Here is a 17949-nt window from a genome sequence, read left to right as displayed (position 1 = left end):
CACATGCAGGAATATTCTCCTTTTTAAATTAAATTTTAAGAGTTCACACTTAGCGAAGCATGTTTGGCATGCTGTCCTGGGAGAGAGCCCTGAGCTAATGAGAACCTCGAGCCCAGGTCTCCCTCCCGTTCGTAGGGCAAGATTTGGCCTTGCCATGCCGCACATATGACGCACATTTGGGCGGTGGGAGGAAACAAAACCTGGGAACCCGGGGGAAACCCATTTGGACACGGGGCTCTTCCAGACAAAGATAATTGTGGAATGAAGACTGTGGTTATTTATAGTGACTTAGAAATCATCTGATTGGAGGATCATGATTAGCTAATGCGGGACCGGCTGTGGTAAATCATACGCATGTGATCCTCTCGAAATTAGTTTAAAAATAAACTTCACTTCTTAAAGATATTTGCTAAAAATCTGATCAATATTAAACTGAATAATAATAGGGTGTCACAGTGGCGCAGTGGGTAGCACGATCATCTCACAGCAAGAAGGTTGCTGGTTCAAGCCTCAACTGGGTCATTTGACATTTCCTGTGTGGAGTTTGCATGTTCTCTCCGTGTTCATGTGGGTTTCCTAAGGGTGCTCCGGTTTCCCCTACAAGTCAAAGGCATCCACTATACAGGTGAATTGGGTAAGCTAAATTGTCCATAGTGTATGTGTGTGTGAATGAGTGTGGATGGATGTTTCCCAGTGTTGGGTTGCAGCTGGAAGGGCATCTGCTGCATAAATGATATGCTGGATAAGTTGGCGGTTCATTCCGCTATCGCAACCCCAGATTAATAAAGGGACTAAGCTGAAGAAAAACAAATAAATAATACTTTGTTTACTGTTGATTGCTAGAGATTGTTGCCAATTGTCTAGAGATTAAAATATTTAATTATTAAAACATCCAGTCGTTTATGCATTTTAGTCATGAAGTAGAAGTCAAAGTTTTGACATAATTATCCCTCTTATCATAATTAGAACTTAAAACCTTGACTTTTGTCAACTTCTTCTTTTGTCATGATTTTCACTTTTTAAATCTGTCATAATTTTGACTTTATTATGGTATCGTTTGCTTATTGTATCATTTTTGGCTTTCAAAGACTTATTTTGGTTTATTAGCCAGCAACTTGCTCTCTGCAACTTTTACATGGTCACCCACTGAAGCTAAGCAGGGCTGTGCCCGGTTAGTACCTGAATGGGAGACCACATGGTAAAGCTAGGCTGCTGCTGGACGTGGTGTTAGTAAGACTGTGTGGGTCCTAATGCCCCAGTAAATTGACATGGACTCTATACTGCTCAGTAAGCGGCATCTTTCGAATGAGATGTTAAACCGAGGTCCTGACTCTCTGTGGTCATTAAAAATCCTAGGATGTCCTTTGAAAAAGGGTAGGGGTTTAAGCATCCTGGCCAAATTTGGATGCTGGGGCCTCGGTTCCATTATGGCCTCCTAACCATCCCCATATCATAATTGGCTTGGTCACTCTGTCTCCTTTTCACCAATCAGCTGGTGTGTGGTGTGCAATCTGGTGCAATACGGCTGCTATTGTGTCATCCAGGTGGATAAGGAGATTCCCCCCAAAAAATGTGTAAAGTTCTTCGAGTGTCCAGAAAAGTGCTGTATAAGGAATTTTTTTCTTTTTTAAACATATTTCAGGATTCTGACTTGATTTTATCATAATTTTTTGAATCTCAGTTTTGACAATTTGTCATAATTATGACTTGGATCGTTATTTTAACACCAGAATTATACATCACAATTTACACTTTTGTCAAAATTTGAATTAAAAGTGATGCTTTGAGGAAGGTAAAGGAAACTCAGACGGCGATACAGAATATTAAAATTTTTATTCAATATCTGCTCCACGTCTCATCTCATATTACGAGATTGTTTAGCACAAATAACAAGACAACAAAGTAATTTAACAATGCAGAATTTATGATTGACAATGAAAAAAAAAAAATAAAACAAACAAAAAAACAACAACATGCATTTACAGTCATCATATCATAAGCCAACACTCTGTTTGCTTCTCAGATTAATCATTTGGCAGTGTAACGCAAAGCTTAATTAACAGCTGAACAATCTGGATTTTTCCAATTAAATTAACAACCCATTTCTTATTTAGTACTTAAAAACCTTTCATGACCCAACACTGGACTTTTCAATGGCCTCAAAAAAATCTAATGAAATTACACACTAATAAAATTGATGTGTTTTGGCCACATATCAGTACATGTTGCACATTCAAAGGTCTGATTCCTCTGTCAGAACACAAAACCAATCAATTAATTCGGCTGCTATTTGAGTGTATAAGAAAATAGTGTTTCTATCCTGCAGGTTTACCAGCGTGCAGGTCACTGAAGTGCAGTGCGTTGTACAAGTGTGTGGCTGGGCATCATATTAAAGTGCTTCTGATAGTCCTTCCAGTCATAAACGGTGTACAGTCACCGATTGTACATTCACCCTACAGGCTCATCCTTCAGTCAGATACCATCACTTTCTATTTAGTTCTTGCTCCAGAAAGTTTCAAACACTAGGGCTTTTTTTTTGTTTAGAGAGAGATTTGAAGATCTTCCCTTTTTCTAGCGGAAGCACACTTTGAATGGACAAACTTTTGAAAGAAGAAGCCCTAAAATACCTTCCTTAACTAAACATAGGGGTTATTCGGACCGTGTTGTACAGTGTTAAATAAATAATACATGTTATTTACTGTACAGATCACCGTATCTACACACTCTTATATCATTAGTTTCATATGTAAACATTCAGTTTTTGTGAATGAATTGTCACTGAACACAAACGTTCTGTAATAATAGGATGCTTTCTGAACCTTATCTATGGTTCTTTTATTATTGTTTTTCAGTCATGCACTTGGGTAACCCTAAAGGGATAGTTCACGCAAAAATTTAATTCTGTCATTTATTCACCTTCCACTTGGTTCAAACCTGTCTGACCTTTATTTTTTCTTTTATCTTACACAGAAAGACATTTTGAAGATTGATGAAAACCAGCAGACATCATTTTTTCCTATTTAATTACTGATGTTCAACATTCATAATAATTTGGAGCCACTTGAGGGTGAGTAAATGACAAAGTGATTTTTTTGAGTGAGCTATGTATTTACTGTTAAAACTTTTGGGGTATTCATTTAACCATTCAAATGAAAAGCATTCTCGCATCCATCTGCACCTCTTAGATTTATTTTAACATGCCAACTTTAACTGCATACAGACTACAATCACAAACTCCAATTCCATTGCAGATATCTTATTAGAAAGCAAAAACACATCCTGTGTGAATAACACGGAAATTTAAACAACGCCTCATCAAACAAACACTAGATCCCAAACAAATTTCCCCCCCAAATCTCTTGTTTTTCTTCATTTCTCAGTTTAGTACAGGAACAGATGATAATTAAGGAAAAGAAAATCTCCAGATAATAATAACTGAACACAATTATGCAATTAAAACACTAGGATGCATGTGCTCAGGATCTGATTTAAAGGACTAATGTGAAAAGCAAAACCGATCTCCCACATAGCTTCTCTAAAACTGTACTGCCTCTTGTAATGATTTAAGACCCCAAGCAACACTTTCAGACAGAAAACATTGTGGGTTTAACACATTATACAAATGTTTAAAGCATGTACATTGTTGGTTTGGATGTGCAAATGAGTATATTACATGTTGAGATGTATGTATATGTGTGTGTGTGTATGTGTGGAAGAAAGGCACTATAACTGAGGCTGTATAGGTTTCAGCTTTCAGGAAGGTACAAATCTAAAAAAGATATTGTATTTGGACGACACTTTATTATTATTATTTCCCTAAAATAAACCTGTGAAATATTTAGAAAAGCTCCGGAATTATTAAAGTTGTTACAAAAAGATGTTTTAAAAAGAAAAATCTATTTTTCTACAAGTGTTCCAGTTTATTCAATACAGATTTGGCAGGTAAAAGTACTTTAAAATGACATTTTTCTACCAGACCAAAGACCGAAGGCCTGGCCATTTCAAGAGCAGCAAAATTGAATCCAGTTGTTAAACGCTCTGCTCTACATATACATACCTGATAGGGACATTGAAATGCTTGGAATACTACAAAATGATTGATGTATATGCGTCACAGTGCTCAACCAGTTTTGCAGAGCTTGAAGGGAAGAGTAGCTCCTCTTTTAGAGTCTCAGGGCTCCAGGGGTCACGACTCTCTCGAATCCAGCTTACTGTACTTCACTCTGGTGCTTGTCAGAGTTCGCAACAAGAATGGCAGCTGGTAGTTTCGAGGCACGATGCCACGCACGTTAGTCTCAAAGTATTGAAATGGGCCGAACCACCACACACGAGAGAACATGTTTCCAGAGGATTTCTCCTTTAGAGCCTAGAGGACAGCAGAGGAGAGTTTAGAAATTAGATATATGTAAAGCACTTAGATCAAAAGTAAATGTTACTCAAAAAAAAAAAAATAATGTGATGTACATAAAAAAAATGTAAATATCTTCAAAAGCTTTAATTTTTAAAAACTAAATTTTAGGCCTTAAAAAGTCTTAAATTCACTGAATTATTGTCTTGAATCATTTTAAACACGTCCTAATATTCATTTGTTCATGTAAAGCTTCCCAACCGATTGAACATATATCCAATAACCACAATTCATCTCAATAAAAATTTTATCAAAACTCTATTTATGATTAATGCTATAACAGTTTGTTGTTTAAGTTTTTATTTTTAAAGAGTTTACTAAGTTAGTATGTACACAATTAGGGTCTGCTTGTTTTGACACGTTAATTTAAATATGTGGCTAAGAAATAAGAATTAGTTTTTTGAGGGGAAAGTAAAAAGAATTCTACTGGGCCATCAAAAACATTTTTTGCATTAAGCCCTATATACGTCTAAAATTGTATTCTTGATTGTCTAAAAAAGGCTTAAATTTGACTTGGTGAAACCTGCAGAAACCCTGTAAAAACATGTAGTATGTTTCAGAACTCTAAATTTCCAATAACAGAGTTTAAAATAAAGTCTAAGCACCCAAAATGACTCAGATTGTGTACTATATTGACATAATTGTGTGATAATAGAGAAAAATTTGAGCTCACTTCTACATTACGGCCTTGAAAATGTTGTACAGTAAGTGAAAACAAAAATGCATGACCCCTTTAAATAACAATCAAAACAATCCATGGTAACACTTTACAATGTTTTTTCTTCATAATGTCTTGATAAATGTGTTTTATATTATATATTTAGAATATTTTGAATCATAATTTTATCTATTACTGGTCCTGTGTGCAATGGTTTGGCAAGTCTATATGCAAACAGTAACAAAATTAAAATTTTCAATGGAAACTGTCTGAAGAAATTAGTTTGTGATTGTTAATTATGCTTTATTATAATTCACTGACCACAATGAAAAGATATAAAGTATAATATTAATGCATTTGCAAAGCATTTATTTTTTTAAAAGGAAAACTTTTCATTTTGTTTTGGTGGTAGTGTAAAAATAAATATTTTTATTGTTTCAAGAATAGAAAAAGAAAAGACAATTAGCTTCTAAATAAATTTTAGAATTTTAGAATAAAATGTTAAATATATGTTTAAATATTTAATATAAATTCAAATAATATAATAAATAATATTTACTCATTCATTCATTCATTTTCTTGTCGGCTTAGTCCCTTTATTAATCCGGGGTCGCCACACCGGAATGAACCGCCAACTTATCCAGCAAGTTTTTACACAGCGGATGCCCTTCCAGCCGCAACCCATCTCTGGGAAACATCCACACACACATTTACACACACTCTCATACACTACGGACAATTTAGCCAACCCAATTCACCTGTACCACATGTTTTTGGACTGTGGGGGAAACCGAAGCACCCGGAGGAAACCCACGCGAAGGCAGGGAGAACATGCAAACTCCACACAGAAACGTCAACTGAGCCAAGGTTCGAACCAGTGACCCAGCGACCTTTTTGCTGTGAGGCGAACGTGCTACCCACTGCGCCACTGCCTCGCCCTAATAAATTATATATATATATATATATATATATATATATATATATATATATATATATATTATATAATATATTATATATATATAATAAGATGTTATGCATTAAATAAAACAAATTTTAGACTGTAGTGAAAACTGATGAGTCTTTATAAAAATAGAGCAAACTGTGTAAATAAAAAAGGCATACAAATACTAATTACCACTTAAAATGAATGTTAGAAAAATGATAGAACCTGTAATTAATTAAGTTTAGTAACTAAATTATTTAGTGATCGTTGTAGCATGTAAAAAGCATTACAATTATGACCTATATAAATGTATGTCATTAACTGGTGCATCAAATTTAAGACACTTATGTGATTAATAATGAATGAATCATTAAGCACAGATTCGAAAAGAAATAATCAATTTAAAACTCCACATGTACCTGCTGATTGGCCATTGTGTGGTACCACCAGAAGAGCCGTGTGGTCATGAAGTAGGCCACTACCACATCAATCGTGTAATGATCATGAGCCAACAAAATACAAAAGATCCCGACCGCACTCAGACACCAACAGATCGAGTGATACCACCAAAACCGCCGTGGAGAGTCTGTCACACAATAACCAAATACATAAATAAATAAAATCAATCTGTATTCATTTAAAGTGCAAAAGTGCTCATGTTTTATGCATGCTAGATGTGTTTTCTCCTTGATGTCCACCAGATGGCAATATTAGCAAGCTCACAACAGCATTTACAGGCTCCAAAACACATTCGGTCTGCTTAAGTCAGGGGTGTCCACACTCGGTCCTGGAGGTCCAGAGTCCTGGAGAGTTTAGCTCCAACCCTAATCAAACACACCTGAACAAGCTAATCAAGCTCTCACGAGGTATACTAGAAACTTCCAGGCAGGTGTGTTAAAGCAAGTTGGAGCTAAAGTCAGCAGGACACCGGCCCTCCATATTTGGTGCCAGTTTGAAACCTTCAAACTCAGAGTTAGTAGTGCCAGTCTAATACTAATTCAATATTCACAAAAACAGAAAACGCACAGCGAAATCATCATAATTTTCATGTTTCAGCATCTTCTAAACTGGTAACTCCAGTACTGAAACCTGCATTTAGAAGTGGAAAAATAATATGCAAGTACATATTGTCATTACAAAATGCATTTACGTAATTCTTATTACAAAAAAAAATCTGTTGTTACCAATGTCCTGTTACACAACTGTACTTATACATATTCTTCAGCTGTTGTTACACCAGTATTACGCATGTAGATACTATGCAACTATGTGTACATGTGCTGTGGTTACATGCTACTTGCACATCTAGTTATTGTGTACCAAGTTCAGAGATATAAGAGAAATGGGGTTAGTTCCAGCAAAAATGAAAACTCTGTTACATTTACTCACCCTGTATCATTAAAATCCTGTCTTCAGAATACAAATTAAGATATTTAAGATGAAATCCAGGAGCGATCTCATACTGCATAGACAAGATGTATAAAGAGCAAAAAGAAACCATAACATTGACAAAACGGTCCGTGTGACTTCTGTGGAATCATATTAAGTTCCAAGAATACTTTTGTGCGGCAAAAGTAAAAGGTTTAAATAAATAAATATGAAATTTGTTTGCGTTTGTCTTTCTCTTCCATGACAGGTTAGGGTGCATGTTTACTATAAGCGATGTGACGTATTGCCATTATAATCAGCAGTGCTACACATATTTGCCATAATACCATTTAGAAGTGGTCTAAATGGTGACACTGGTGACCATCAAGTCATTTTTACAGATTTTTTAGCACATTACACATTTTTGGAGCATTGCATAGTTACAGTTTAAGCACTGAAGTCACATGGAATGCTTTGAAATGCTTTTGGTTTCTTTTTTGGACATCTTGTGAGTGTCACTGTCTATGAAGGAGGAGAGAAAATATCTTAAGTTGTGTTCTGAAGATTAATGAAGGTCTCAGGGGATTAAAACAACAACAGAAATTTCATGTCTGCCCGAACGAACTCTTAAATATAATATGGGACCCAATATTCTATTGATTTATAAAAGCTGAACGATAAATGATACTCTTGACTTTTGAGGCATAGATATACACTCACCGGCCACTTTATTAGGTATGCCTGTCTAACTACACGTTGATGCAAATTTTTAATCAGCCAATTACATGGCAGCAACTCAATGCATTTAGGCATGTAGACATGGTCAAGACGATCTGCTGCAGTTCAAACAGAGCATCAGAATTCAGGATCAACATCAGGATATTGTCTTGGCACATTTTGGGCCTATTAGTACCTAGCTAAGCATTGTTGCCGACCATGTCCATCCCTTTATGACCCCAGTGTATTCATCTTCTGATGGCTACCTCCAGCAGGATAACGCGCCATGTCATTAAGCACGAATCATCTCAGATTGGTTTCTTGAACATGACTATGATTTCAATGTACTAAAATGGCCTCCACAGTGACCTGATCTCAATCCAATAGAGCATCTTTGGGATGTGGTGGAACAGGGGATTCGCATCATGGATGTGCAGCCGACAAATCTGCAGCAACTGCAAGATGCTATCATGTCAATATGGAGCAAAAACTCTGAGGAATATTTCCAGTACCTTGTTGACTCTATGCCATGAAGGATTACAGCAGTTCTAGAGGCAAAAGGGGGTCCAACCTGGCACTAGAAAGGTGTACCTAATAAAGTGGCCAGTGAGTGTATCTGTACATTACGATCAGGGCCGGATTAACCAATGGGCCTTATGGGCACAGGCCCAGTGGCCCGTGCGCACTAGGGGCCCCTGCGAGGGGGGAGAAAAAAAGACAATTTCGGAGTGTCTTTTTAGGCTAATTGCAAATAGCGCATCCAGTTGGACTAAGCTATTCAGGGTTTACGCCTATCGATGCCTGATTGATAGAGACAAGATGAGTAAAGAGCAGTGTGATAATACAGCCGCAGTGGCGCACCTTGTAAGGCACACAGCACCAACTTTTGACGCGATTACACATAACATCGGTTCGAATCCACCATCAGTTGAACTCGTGCTACTTTTTTTTCTCCCCATTACATATCAGATTGGAAATATATTTATTTTTAACAGGAAAGAAACATTTTTTTAAAAATAATGCAAATGTGATATAAAGTCACAAGTGTCTCGTGGGTATTTAATAATGTTTAGCCTTATTATACGCGCCTGCCGCGCCTCCCTCTCTTCAAAAACTATATTGCTCAGACAACTGTATTTCCTCTGAGCAAAAAAATCGCGATCACATATTAATATTATTATATTTAAATTGCCTTTCTTTCTTTAACTAAACAGAATGCTGTAATTGGTCAAGCGCGGAAACGTCAGTTTTGTAATAACCCGCACTAAACTGAGCGGACTTTATCTGTCATAGATCAAAAATGAGTGGACAAGTGGATTTAGCAAACGCGAGAGAAAGAGGAGAGGAGGCATCTTTATTGAGGCATTTTCCATACACACCTTCTTTAAACAGACCCGTGATCAGGAAAATGAGGGTACAGAAGAAGACGTTAACTTTAAAAGATGAGAAGCTAGCATTAACCAGGCGGAGGAGGCTAACGGCAGCGCAGCGCGGACTGGATTCATCGTGTGAGAGACAGACAGAAAGGGAGAGAGAGAGGGAGAGAGAGAGAAAGGCCCAGAAGAGAGAGAGGGGAGAGAAGAGGTATAGTGTCTGTGATTTCGGATACTTTTAGGTTTATAATCAAGTTTTCATCACGAGAAGAGTAGAGAAAATACAGGGAGAGGAGAGAGAGAGTAAATCAGTGTTTGTATTATGAAAGACTCAGATTCATAGAACTCAGATTCATAGAACTGGATTGGAGAAGCATTGTGCGTTATATGCCATGGCAATAATATGCTTTATAAGTTTGTAAAAGCAATACACTAAAATACCCTTAAAAAAAAAAAAAAAAAAAAAAAAAAATATATATATATATATATATATATATATATATATATATATATATATATATATATATATATATATGTAGTTTTATTAGTATTTCTATTTAATGCTTTGAAAAATAATTTAAATCTTTGCAGACTATAAATACATATGTACTATATATCATTTATTTAAATATGTGGGCAACAAATTATAGATTAATTTTATTTAAAAATTATTATATTATTCTTATTTTTTAAATTCAACTATTGGGGTGCGGCCAGGTAGGGGGCCCTACAATACAATGTGCCCAGGGGCCCCTGAGTTCTTAATCCGGGCCTGATTACGATCGTCATTTTTAATAATATTACAGCATAGTGTCAGCGTATATTAGTATCATTTATAGTTCTGTTTATCAGTTTGGACTAAGAAACTGTGACGTCAGACATAACAAGCGCACAGTACATTCTGATAAGTTTATGCATGCACGTGTACTTACACTCTTTAATAAAGAGGTATGTTAGTGTCAGCATCACTGTGTGTCCGCTGTAAAGATAATCTCCACATAAAGCGTGAGAGCCAGTGATAGAGAGGCCGCCACCTGCCATCAATTTCATCACCCGTCGTGACTGAGCCTCCCAGTCACCAAATAGCTAGAACACAAACACATGTATAAGCATATATTAGCACAAAAACCTCTATAGATAACCAACATTTCCTTTAATTATGAGCCAGATTTACTGAATAGGACAAATTAGCACAAGATGGCAATCTTATAAAAGTGCTGTTGTGAGTGGAAAGTTGTGCGAATGAGCGCGGACACATCAGCTAATTTCTAAAAGCCTGCATTGACCGGCATTAGGGTTTAGTTTCAGGTTTATTGTCCGTCAACACTTACCTTAGGGGAGCACTTGAAGTGCATGCCTGGCACAGGAAGCGTTGTAACATACATAGTCACACATCTGTACAAATATAAAGTTCCCACAATGAAAAAGAAGCGGCGGCCGATTATTGACCTGCAAACAGAGAGAAATCAGGTTCAGAGCCAGAGGACTATCATAGGATAAGTCACATGCTTTAAGAGTCTCAGTGCTGAAGAAAACAGTCTAGACTCTTTAGCAGTCACAACAGGAGTTCAATTAAGTTGTGATTTGACTTTTCGGAAGATGCTGCCAATAAATCAGCTGAATAAACACAAATGAGCTCTGATTAGTGAATAATACAGTATTTTCATACTTTATGAAGGATGTAGGTGACTTTAATCAGTACAACCATGTGCTGACCAATTCACATACTTATACTACGCCCTAAAAGTATGATTTTTTTATTTTTGTAAAGCAAAAATATATACTTTTGTGTGTGTAAAAGAAAAGTATGCAAGCTTTGGGACATACTGCTTCCTCATTAACAGATCATCCACATTTCTTTCATATTTAATTACCTGCATTATTGAAGCAGCAGCAGCAGGGATAATCTGCCAATTACGGGTGTCAAAACTAGTTTTTTCGGTGCACCGTGATGCAGATGGGGACAATTCGATATCCGTTCAGTAATAGATCATAACTGGTTATTACGTACTGACGTCATTTATCTCTTATATGCAATGTCGCAGTAGAATACTTTGGCGAAGTAGGCGAGTAAATAAAACTCTCCTACTACTTAAAAGATAGATCATTATGCACAATTCATCTGCTTGTGAGTTTGCTGGAAAGTCTTTCATTGACACTTTTACTACTAGGGAGAAATGCTGTAAAAATCCATCTCTGCCTCTCTCTCTCTCACTTTGAACATTTGACCCGCTGGCCTGTTTTTGGGGTAACTTTTCCCTTTACTCTTGGCTGTTAAAGTGATACTTGTGGATCGAGACACAAGCGTGCCTGAGGTGCGAGTTTTCTCCACTTTGTCTATTATGGATGAACTGTGATAACCGAGTATTATGCGCATATAGACTGTAACCGTGGCTGTTCTTCTCGGGTCATTCATCGGTGAACAGCTCTTTCATTTTTAAAGCCAATCGCAGCCCTTTCTGTTGAGTGGGTGAGGACAATGACCAATCATAGGGGTATAAGACCTCGCTTGACAGTGATCAAAAAGCAAGCGGGATAATATTTACATTTGTTTATTTGCTATAAATGCTCATGTTGTCTTCTGTGCATGTATTGGAGTTTTGTTTGAAACATTCAAAAGAGTTTTTTCTTTGAGGTAGGCTACAGTTCATATATCTTACTGCTTGTATTAAAGGACAAAATTGTATTACAAATAAAATTGAAATATAGATATATTTATAGTTTTTAATAAATAAAAAAAATATTGTGTTGTGAAGAAAAAAATGTAATTATGTATGGAAAGCAACGTCAATTCACCGAGATATCGAATTGAATCGAATCGATGACATGATAAATATAACCAGACCGTACCGTGAGACCAGAGTAGGTTCACACCCCAACTGCCAATCATGAGTCTTTCATTCAGAGAAATCTCCTCAGGTCTTTGGGTGATTATGCATTCAGCCTTTAATGTCAACTCCAAACATATCATGATATAAGTTGACATTGTTGTTGCAGATGAAATAAAACACTGAAACATGGTTTAAATATGTCATTCAAACAACTTTACCGAAGCCTCCCAACTTGGTGACTCCTGTCTCGAGTGTCCGCCATGTTTGTAGTTTGTTTATACTTTTCACCCACGTTTGTAGTTCTAATCAATTTCACCTTCAACGAGCAATAAATTGTGCACAATATCAGCAGTTAGGTATGGACACTTCTACACTTCGAGTTTTTGCTGGAAATAGTAAAACATCGTGGTACCTTTTGTATACAGTTTCCAACATACTATGGTTTGGAACATACTAAATCTATTTTTGAATACTATTTAGGATGGATAGTTTGCGAATTGGGACGCAGCAACAGTGATTTTTTATTTATTTATTTTTTTTACCTGAAACCGTGCTTCTGATGTATATAATGCAAGTAAATGGCTATGGTGCTTTGTCAGTCAAAGAAACATAAGCAGATAAAACTAAATGAGTACTTCTGCCCCCTGACAATGAGTTATTGACAATCAAAAGATGTTTCTAGCATGGTTACCACATTAATAGTCTGAATTAGCATGTGGGTGGCACATTTCCTGAATCGGCACATAGCTACCATGGTTGCCATGCAGAAAGTTTGAGCAGTTTGCTAACATGCATGTTGTTAGCATGATAAATGAAGGTCTCAAACTGTGTAGATGTACAACAGTTTTGACACTCAATGAACATCTATATCTTTTACAAAGATCTGACCATACAATTTAAAAAAAATAAGTCTTATCAGTTAGAAAAGAAGAAAAAGCATATCGAGTCAGGACATCCTGAACCTCTGACCACAGTTTAGTGGCTGTAGCTTGAAAACTTTAGAAGGAGATTTGGTTTTAAATTTTGTCTCAGATGAAAGCAAACTAGCTGAAATCGGACTTCAGTATGTTCACTTTTGTCAAGCTAGCATTAATAATTTCTAATAAATTTATACAAAAAAGGACTGTCCCAGAAATTAAAATAAGCTTTGAAAACGAAACCTGCTGGCCTCCACTGTAAAAAAAAGTTACCTTGCAGTGAAAAAAATTAAGAATTGAGAAACACCATTTATGTAACTGACCTGTGTTTAAGCAGAAGCCACTGAGTAAACCACAGTCCCACAAGCAGCATGCCATTGATCTCGCAGATGGAGAAGGCCCACTCCACATGATCAAACAGATCAAAGAATTTATCCGGCAGAGGCGGCGTCTCCTCCTTGGGTGGAACACGTTCATGCACCACTGAGATCATAACTGTAGTCATGAGGAAGCAGCACAGAGCGTACAGGAAAGCCACACCTGTTTTGAACCACTCGGTGGGAAACGGCGTTCGCTCCTGCTCAGACAGCGACGGGATCAAGATGCGAACCGGTTCTGAGAGCAAGCCGTTTTTTGGAGCGCCGTTGACAGTTTTGCCATTGCTAATACTACCATTGGCGAGGATGACACCAACATGACCGTTGGCCTGGTAACTGTTTTTGTGATTGTTGCCCTTGTGTGCCTTCATGTGACTAGTGAAACGCAAAGTCTCTATTCGCTCCAAAAGTTGTCGCCCACTGTCTCCGGTCACCAGGGACAGAGGCAAAGTGTTAAAGTCCTGCTCAGAGAGTTGCAGGAGGGCAGGACCATCCTTTTCCCGCAAGGCTTCAGTGTATTCCTGCATGCCTTCTTCACTCAGCCAGTCTGAGACATCACTGGCCGTCCACAGCCTCACCTCCTTCATGTTTAAATGAGAGAGAGAGTTGATGGGCCGTTTCAGGAGGTTGAGCCCACACTCAGCAGTCTGGTGCTCCGACAACAGTCATATCGTCTCTGGGACATTGGAGAAGAGTGTATGGGAGGTCCACTTTTCACCCCCTCCTCATCTCATTTTAAACTCAATAACTCCGGCAGATTGTTTTTTGTCTTGAGGATGATGAATCCCAAAGGACAAATGTATGAACCTGAAAAATAAAAGCACGTTTAAGTTAACTAACAGATAGTGATTTGTGTGCATACACGAGCAGGCAACCTTTTCCACAGTTGCCCTATGACAGTAAAGCAGGTCGCACACCAGACCGCGAAAAAAAAAAAAAAAACTCTGCGGGAGAAAAAAAATGGGTGGAAGAAAAAAAAAAAAACAGAGTAATAAGAAAATATATATATTTTTAAAAGTTTTTGCGTTCTCTCAAAGATGTTTTGCAAGGGAATGCAAAGAGGATCAGCTTCTGTACAAGCCATTTAAAGTGACACCTGTTATCTGTTATCTCTGTTTCTGAGGCTTCACTGTAAGAATGCACAGATCTATAATGAAAGCATTCGATTACTTTAGTAACTTTTGGTGCTCATTTAAGAGAAAATTAGTTGTGTTCAAAATAAAACATGCAGGACGGACATATTTACATATTATTGGGTGTATTTGTCAGTTTAAACACACATGCGAATCCCAATGTGTCCTGCACTGTAGTTCCTCTTTAAATGGTGTGTACAGAAGCTGATCTGAGATCAGTTTATCATAGGAGCGCGTCCGTCAGTCAGCGCTTATACATGCATTCACCAATTCAGAGGTTGCATATGAAGGGCGATGATTGACGCACAGCTTTATTGGAAAGAAAGTGAATGCAGACATTTTAATATTAATTTCAACGTGCTTTCAAGATGAAAAATGTGGGAGAAATATTTAATGAGAAGATGATGGCAGGATGGAATGGTAAAATACAGGAAAATCCCGGCAAAATAGGGAGGGTTGACTTGTATGAACAGAAAGTGTTTAAGAAAAAACTGTTTTGCGAGACAATGCAAAACATCTTTGCAAGATAATGCAAAAATATACATAGTTGAAGTCAGAATTATTAGCCCTCCAGTTTATTTTTCCCCCAATTGCTGTTTAACAGAGAGAATATTTTTTTCAACACATTTCTAAACATAATAGTTTTAATAACTCATTTTATAACTGATTTATTTTATCTTTGCCATGATGACAGTATATAATGTTTTACTAGATATTTTTCAAGACACTTTTATACAGCTTAAAGTGACATTTAAAGGCTTAACTAGGTTAATTAGGTTAACTAGGCAGGTTAGGGTAATTAGGCAAGTTATTTTATAACGATGGTTTGTTCTGTAGACTATTGAAAATAAATTGCCTAAAGGGACTAATAATTTTGTCCATAAAATGGTGTTTAAAAAATTCAAAACTGCTTTTATTCTGCTTTCTCCAGAAGAAAAAATATTATCAGACATACTGTGAAAATTTCCTTGCTCAGTTAAACATAATTTGCGAAATATTTAAAAAAAGAAAAAAAGGAGGACTAATAATTCTGTCTTCAACTGTATTCCTATAACCTTTTTTTTTCTCCAGCCAATTTTTTTTCCACCGTCACATCCCTTCTGTGTCTCTATACAAATTCCCTGACTTTGACTGGTTTTATATATACACATACAGTATATATTCTTCTCAAAATAAAGTGAAAAAGCAGTACAAATTTTTAACATTTATAATAATCAGAAATATTTTATTTTGCGGTAATCAGAAAGAATAGCAAACTGTATATTAGACCAATCATTAAAGGTTTATGATTAATACAATGATTAGTTCATAGTCTTTGTCATATTTTCACTTTTAAAATTACAAACAGTCATAATTTTACAACTTTCATATGATTTAGTTTTTATTTTTAAAGCTTGGTAGTTACATTTCTTGGAAGTTAGATTTAATTTCAGAGCTGTTCAGTTAAGTTAATGGGTGGGGAACATGGGAAATAAATGGCAAAAAAATAGAAATATGAAAATAATGTCCCGTACCAAGAAGGGGAGCAATATTTCTCATCTTTTCATAAAATCACAAACCCATAAATTGTAGCTAATCATTCAGCTGTACAAATACTGTCAATAATTTCAGTTGTGACATTGTATATGAACACAGCAAAAACAGAGAGACATTATACTCGTTACGTAACAATTACCAGACACACACACCCAAAATTTTCATAAATGCGGATTATGACTTGTGCTGCCAAGCTGTAACTTGTATGTGTAATTGTGCATACAGCGAGCGAGAGAGAGAGAGAGAGAGAGAGAGAGAGAGAGAGAGAGAGAGAGAGAGAGAGAGAGAGAGAGAGAGAGAGAGAGAGAGAGAGAGAGAGAGAGAGAGAGAGAGAGAGAGAGAGAGAGAGAGAGAGAGAGAGAGAGAGAGAGAGAGAGAGAGAGAGAGAGAGAGAGAGAGAGATTAAAAGTCTCTGACTCAACGCTATGTCTGGAAGACCTTTGGTTATTAAATCAGCTTAGAAGGGAAATACACTCACACATGCACAACACAAAACCAGTCAGCATTAAGAAAGAACAACAACAACAACACGAAGTAAATAGCAACTTGGAAACGATCCCAAACATCCACAGGACATTTGTCAGATGACCAGCCAACCATTAGCTTTCTTCCTTTTAGCAGATAGAAATCTCTTAGCGCTGCTCTTAGTGAATTGACCTGTGGGTAAGAAGCAAAGCTGATTTAGTTTTCAATTTTACACAGCATGTTCTCTCTTTTTATCCTCAAATGTCGCTTTAGTTTCCTTTTTAAGGTTTGGCAGACCTTAACCCATAATGATGTCACTAAACCAGTTTCCACTTTATAACAGCCTTATTCAAGCAATCATGTTTGGTAAACATATATGTGAGGGACATAAACAACAATGTTGAAACACTTCCTTCAATGAAATATCGGCTTGCATTTATGCAAGTGTAAAAGTTCTCCTTATTTGAAATGTTAAACAGCTAGAGGTCAAGTTGCAGGCCATGACCACTGAATTCTGTAGGCTGTTTTCTAAAGAGTTATATAAACTGTTATATAAACACTCTTTAGATCAGGACACACAACTCCTCCTGCTTTACTGAGTCGTCATGCAGTAAATCAGCCAATAATTGTTTTAGTAATTAGTTTTGCCTCTCTACTTGATACTACTAATAGTCCTAATAAAACAATGGACTTCGGTTAAAAACAATTAATTATTAACAGTGAGTTCATAATCAGCAGGTAATCATTTATGCATCATTAACAGCATTGACCAGTTTTCCCAGTGAGTAATCAATGGTAAACAGTGTACTGTGATATTTAAAATGAATGAAGGTTAGATTTTCTTTTTTAAAGCAATAGCAACATTAAAATTGACTTGAGAAGATTTTAAGATAAACGTTATTAAACACTGCTGCCAATGCCATGTATACAAACCACACTCAAAGTCCTTCCCCCTTACAAAACATCCTAAGTAAGTGACATCCAAAGCAACCATGATTAGAAAATGACAGTATTATATACAGGAAGAAACCAAGCGGATGTTGGCTAGCTCATGGGAGAACACCCATGTGGATAAACACAGACTTCAGCAGATACAGTACAGCTGACAGTACAATATAAAAATCTGAATGACTGACAAACAAAACCGGTATTCAAAGAAAACGGCAAAATCCTCTCTCAAACACTTGGCTTTCACTTATCTTCAGCTGAGTGTGCCTTTCTTT

General features: G+C 36.7%; 1 protein-coding gene and 1 long non-coding RNA gene across 5 annotated transcripts in view; one reads left to right on the top strand and one right to left on the bottom strand.

Moving 5' to 3' along the window:
- Nucleotides 1–1814: 1814 nt before the first annotated feature.
- Nucleotides 1815–17949, bottom strand: part of sgms1a (sphingomyelin synthase 1a) — a 37138-nt gene continuing 21003 nt past the window's right edge. For 2 of the 4 annotated variants that reach the window (NM_001007325.3, XM_087288971.1), the window contains 5 exons: nucleotides 13539–14399; nucleotides 10799–10916; nucleotides 10400–10553; nucleotides 6429–6595; nucleotides 1815–4366 (listed from right to left, as the gene is read on the bottom strand). In NM_001007325.3, coding sequence (NP_001007326.2) covers nucleotides 4187–4366; nucleotides 6429–6595; nucleotides 10400–10553; nucleotides 10799–10916; nucleotides 13539–14179 — 1260 coding nt within the window. In that variant the 5' untranslated portion in view covers nucleotides 14180–14399 and the 3' untranslated portion in view covers nucleotides 1815–4186. Of the gene's footprint in view, nucleotides 4367–6428; nucleotides 8104–10181; nucleotides 10554–10798; nucleotides 10917–13538; nucleotides 14400–17949 lie in introns of all 4 variants that reach the window. The other 2 variants (XR_015512533.1, XR_015512534.1) reach the window with 2 other exon arrangements.
- LOC147833086 (uncharacterized) lies at nucleotides 12839–16575 on the top strand. The gene is made up of 2 exons (XR_015513399.1): nucleotides 12839–14665; nucleotides 14945–16575. It is a non-coding gene; the product is annotated as an uncharacterized LOC147833086 (long non-coding RNA).

Source organism: Danio rerio, chromosome 17 (genome assembly GCF_052040795.2).
Source record: "Danio rerio strain M-AB ecotype USA chromosome 17, GRCz13ab, whole genome shotgun sequence".
NCBI lineage: Eukaryota > Metazoa > Chordata > Actinopteri > Cypriniformes > Danionidae > Danio > Danio rerio.
This window is presented reverse-complemented; position numbering and strand designations above follow the sequence as displayed.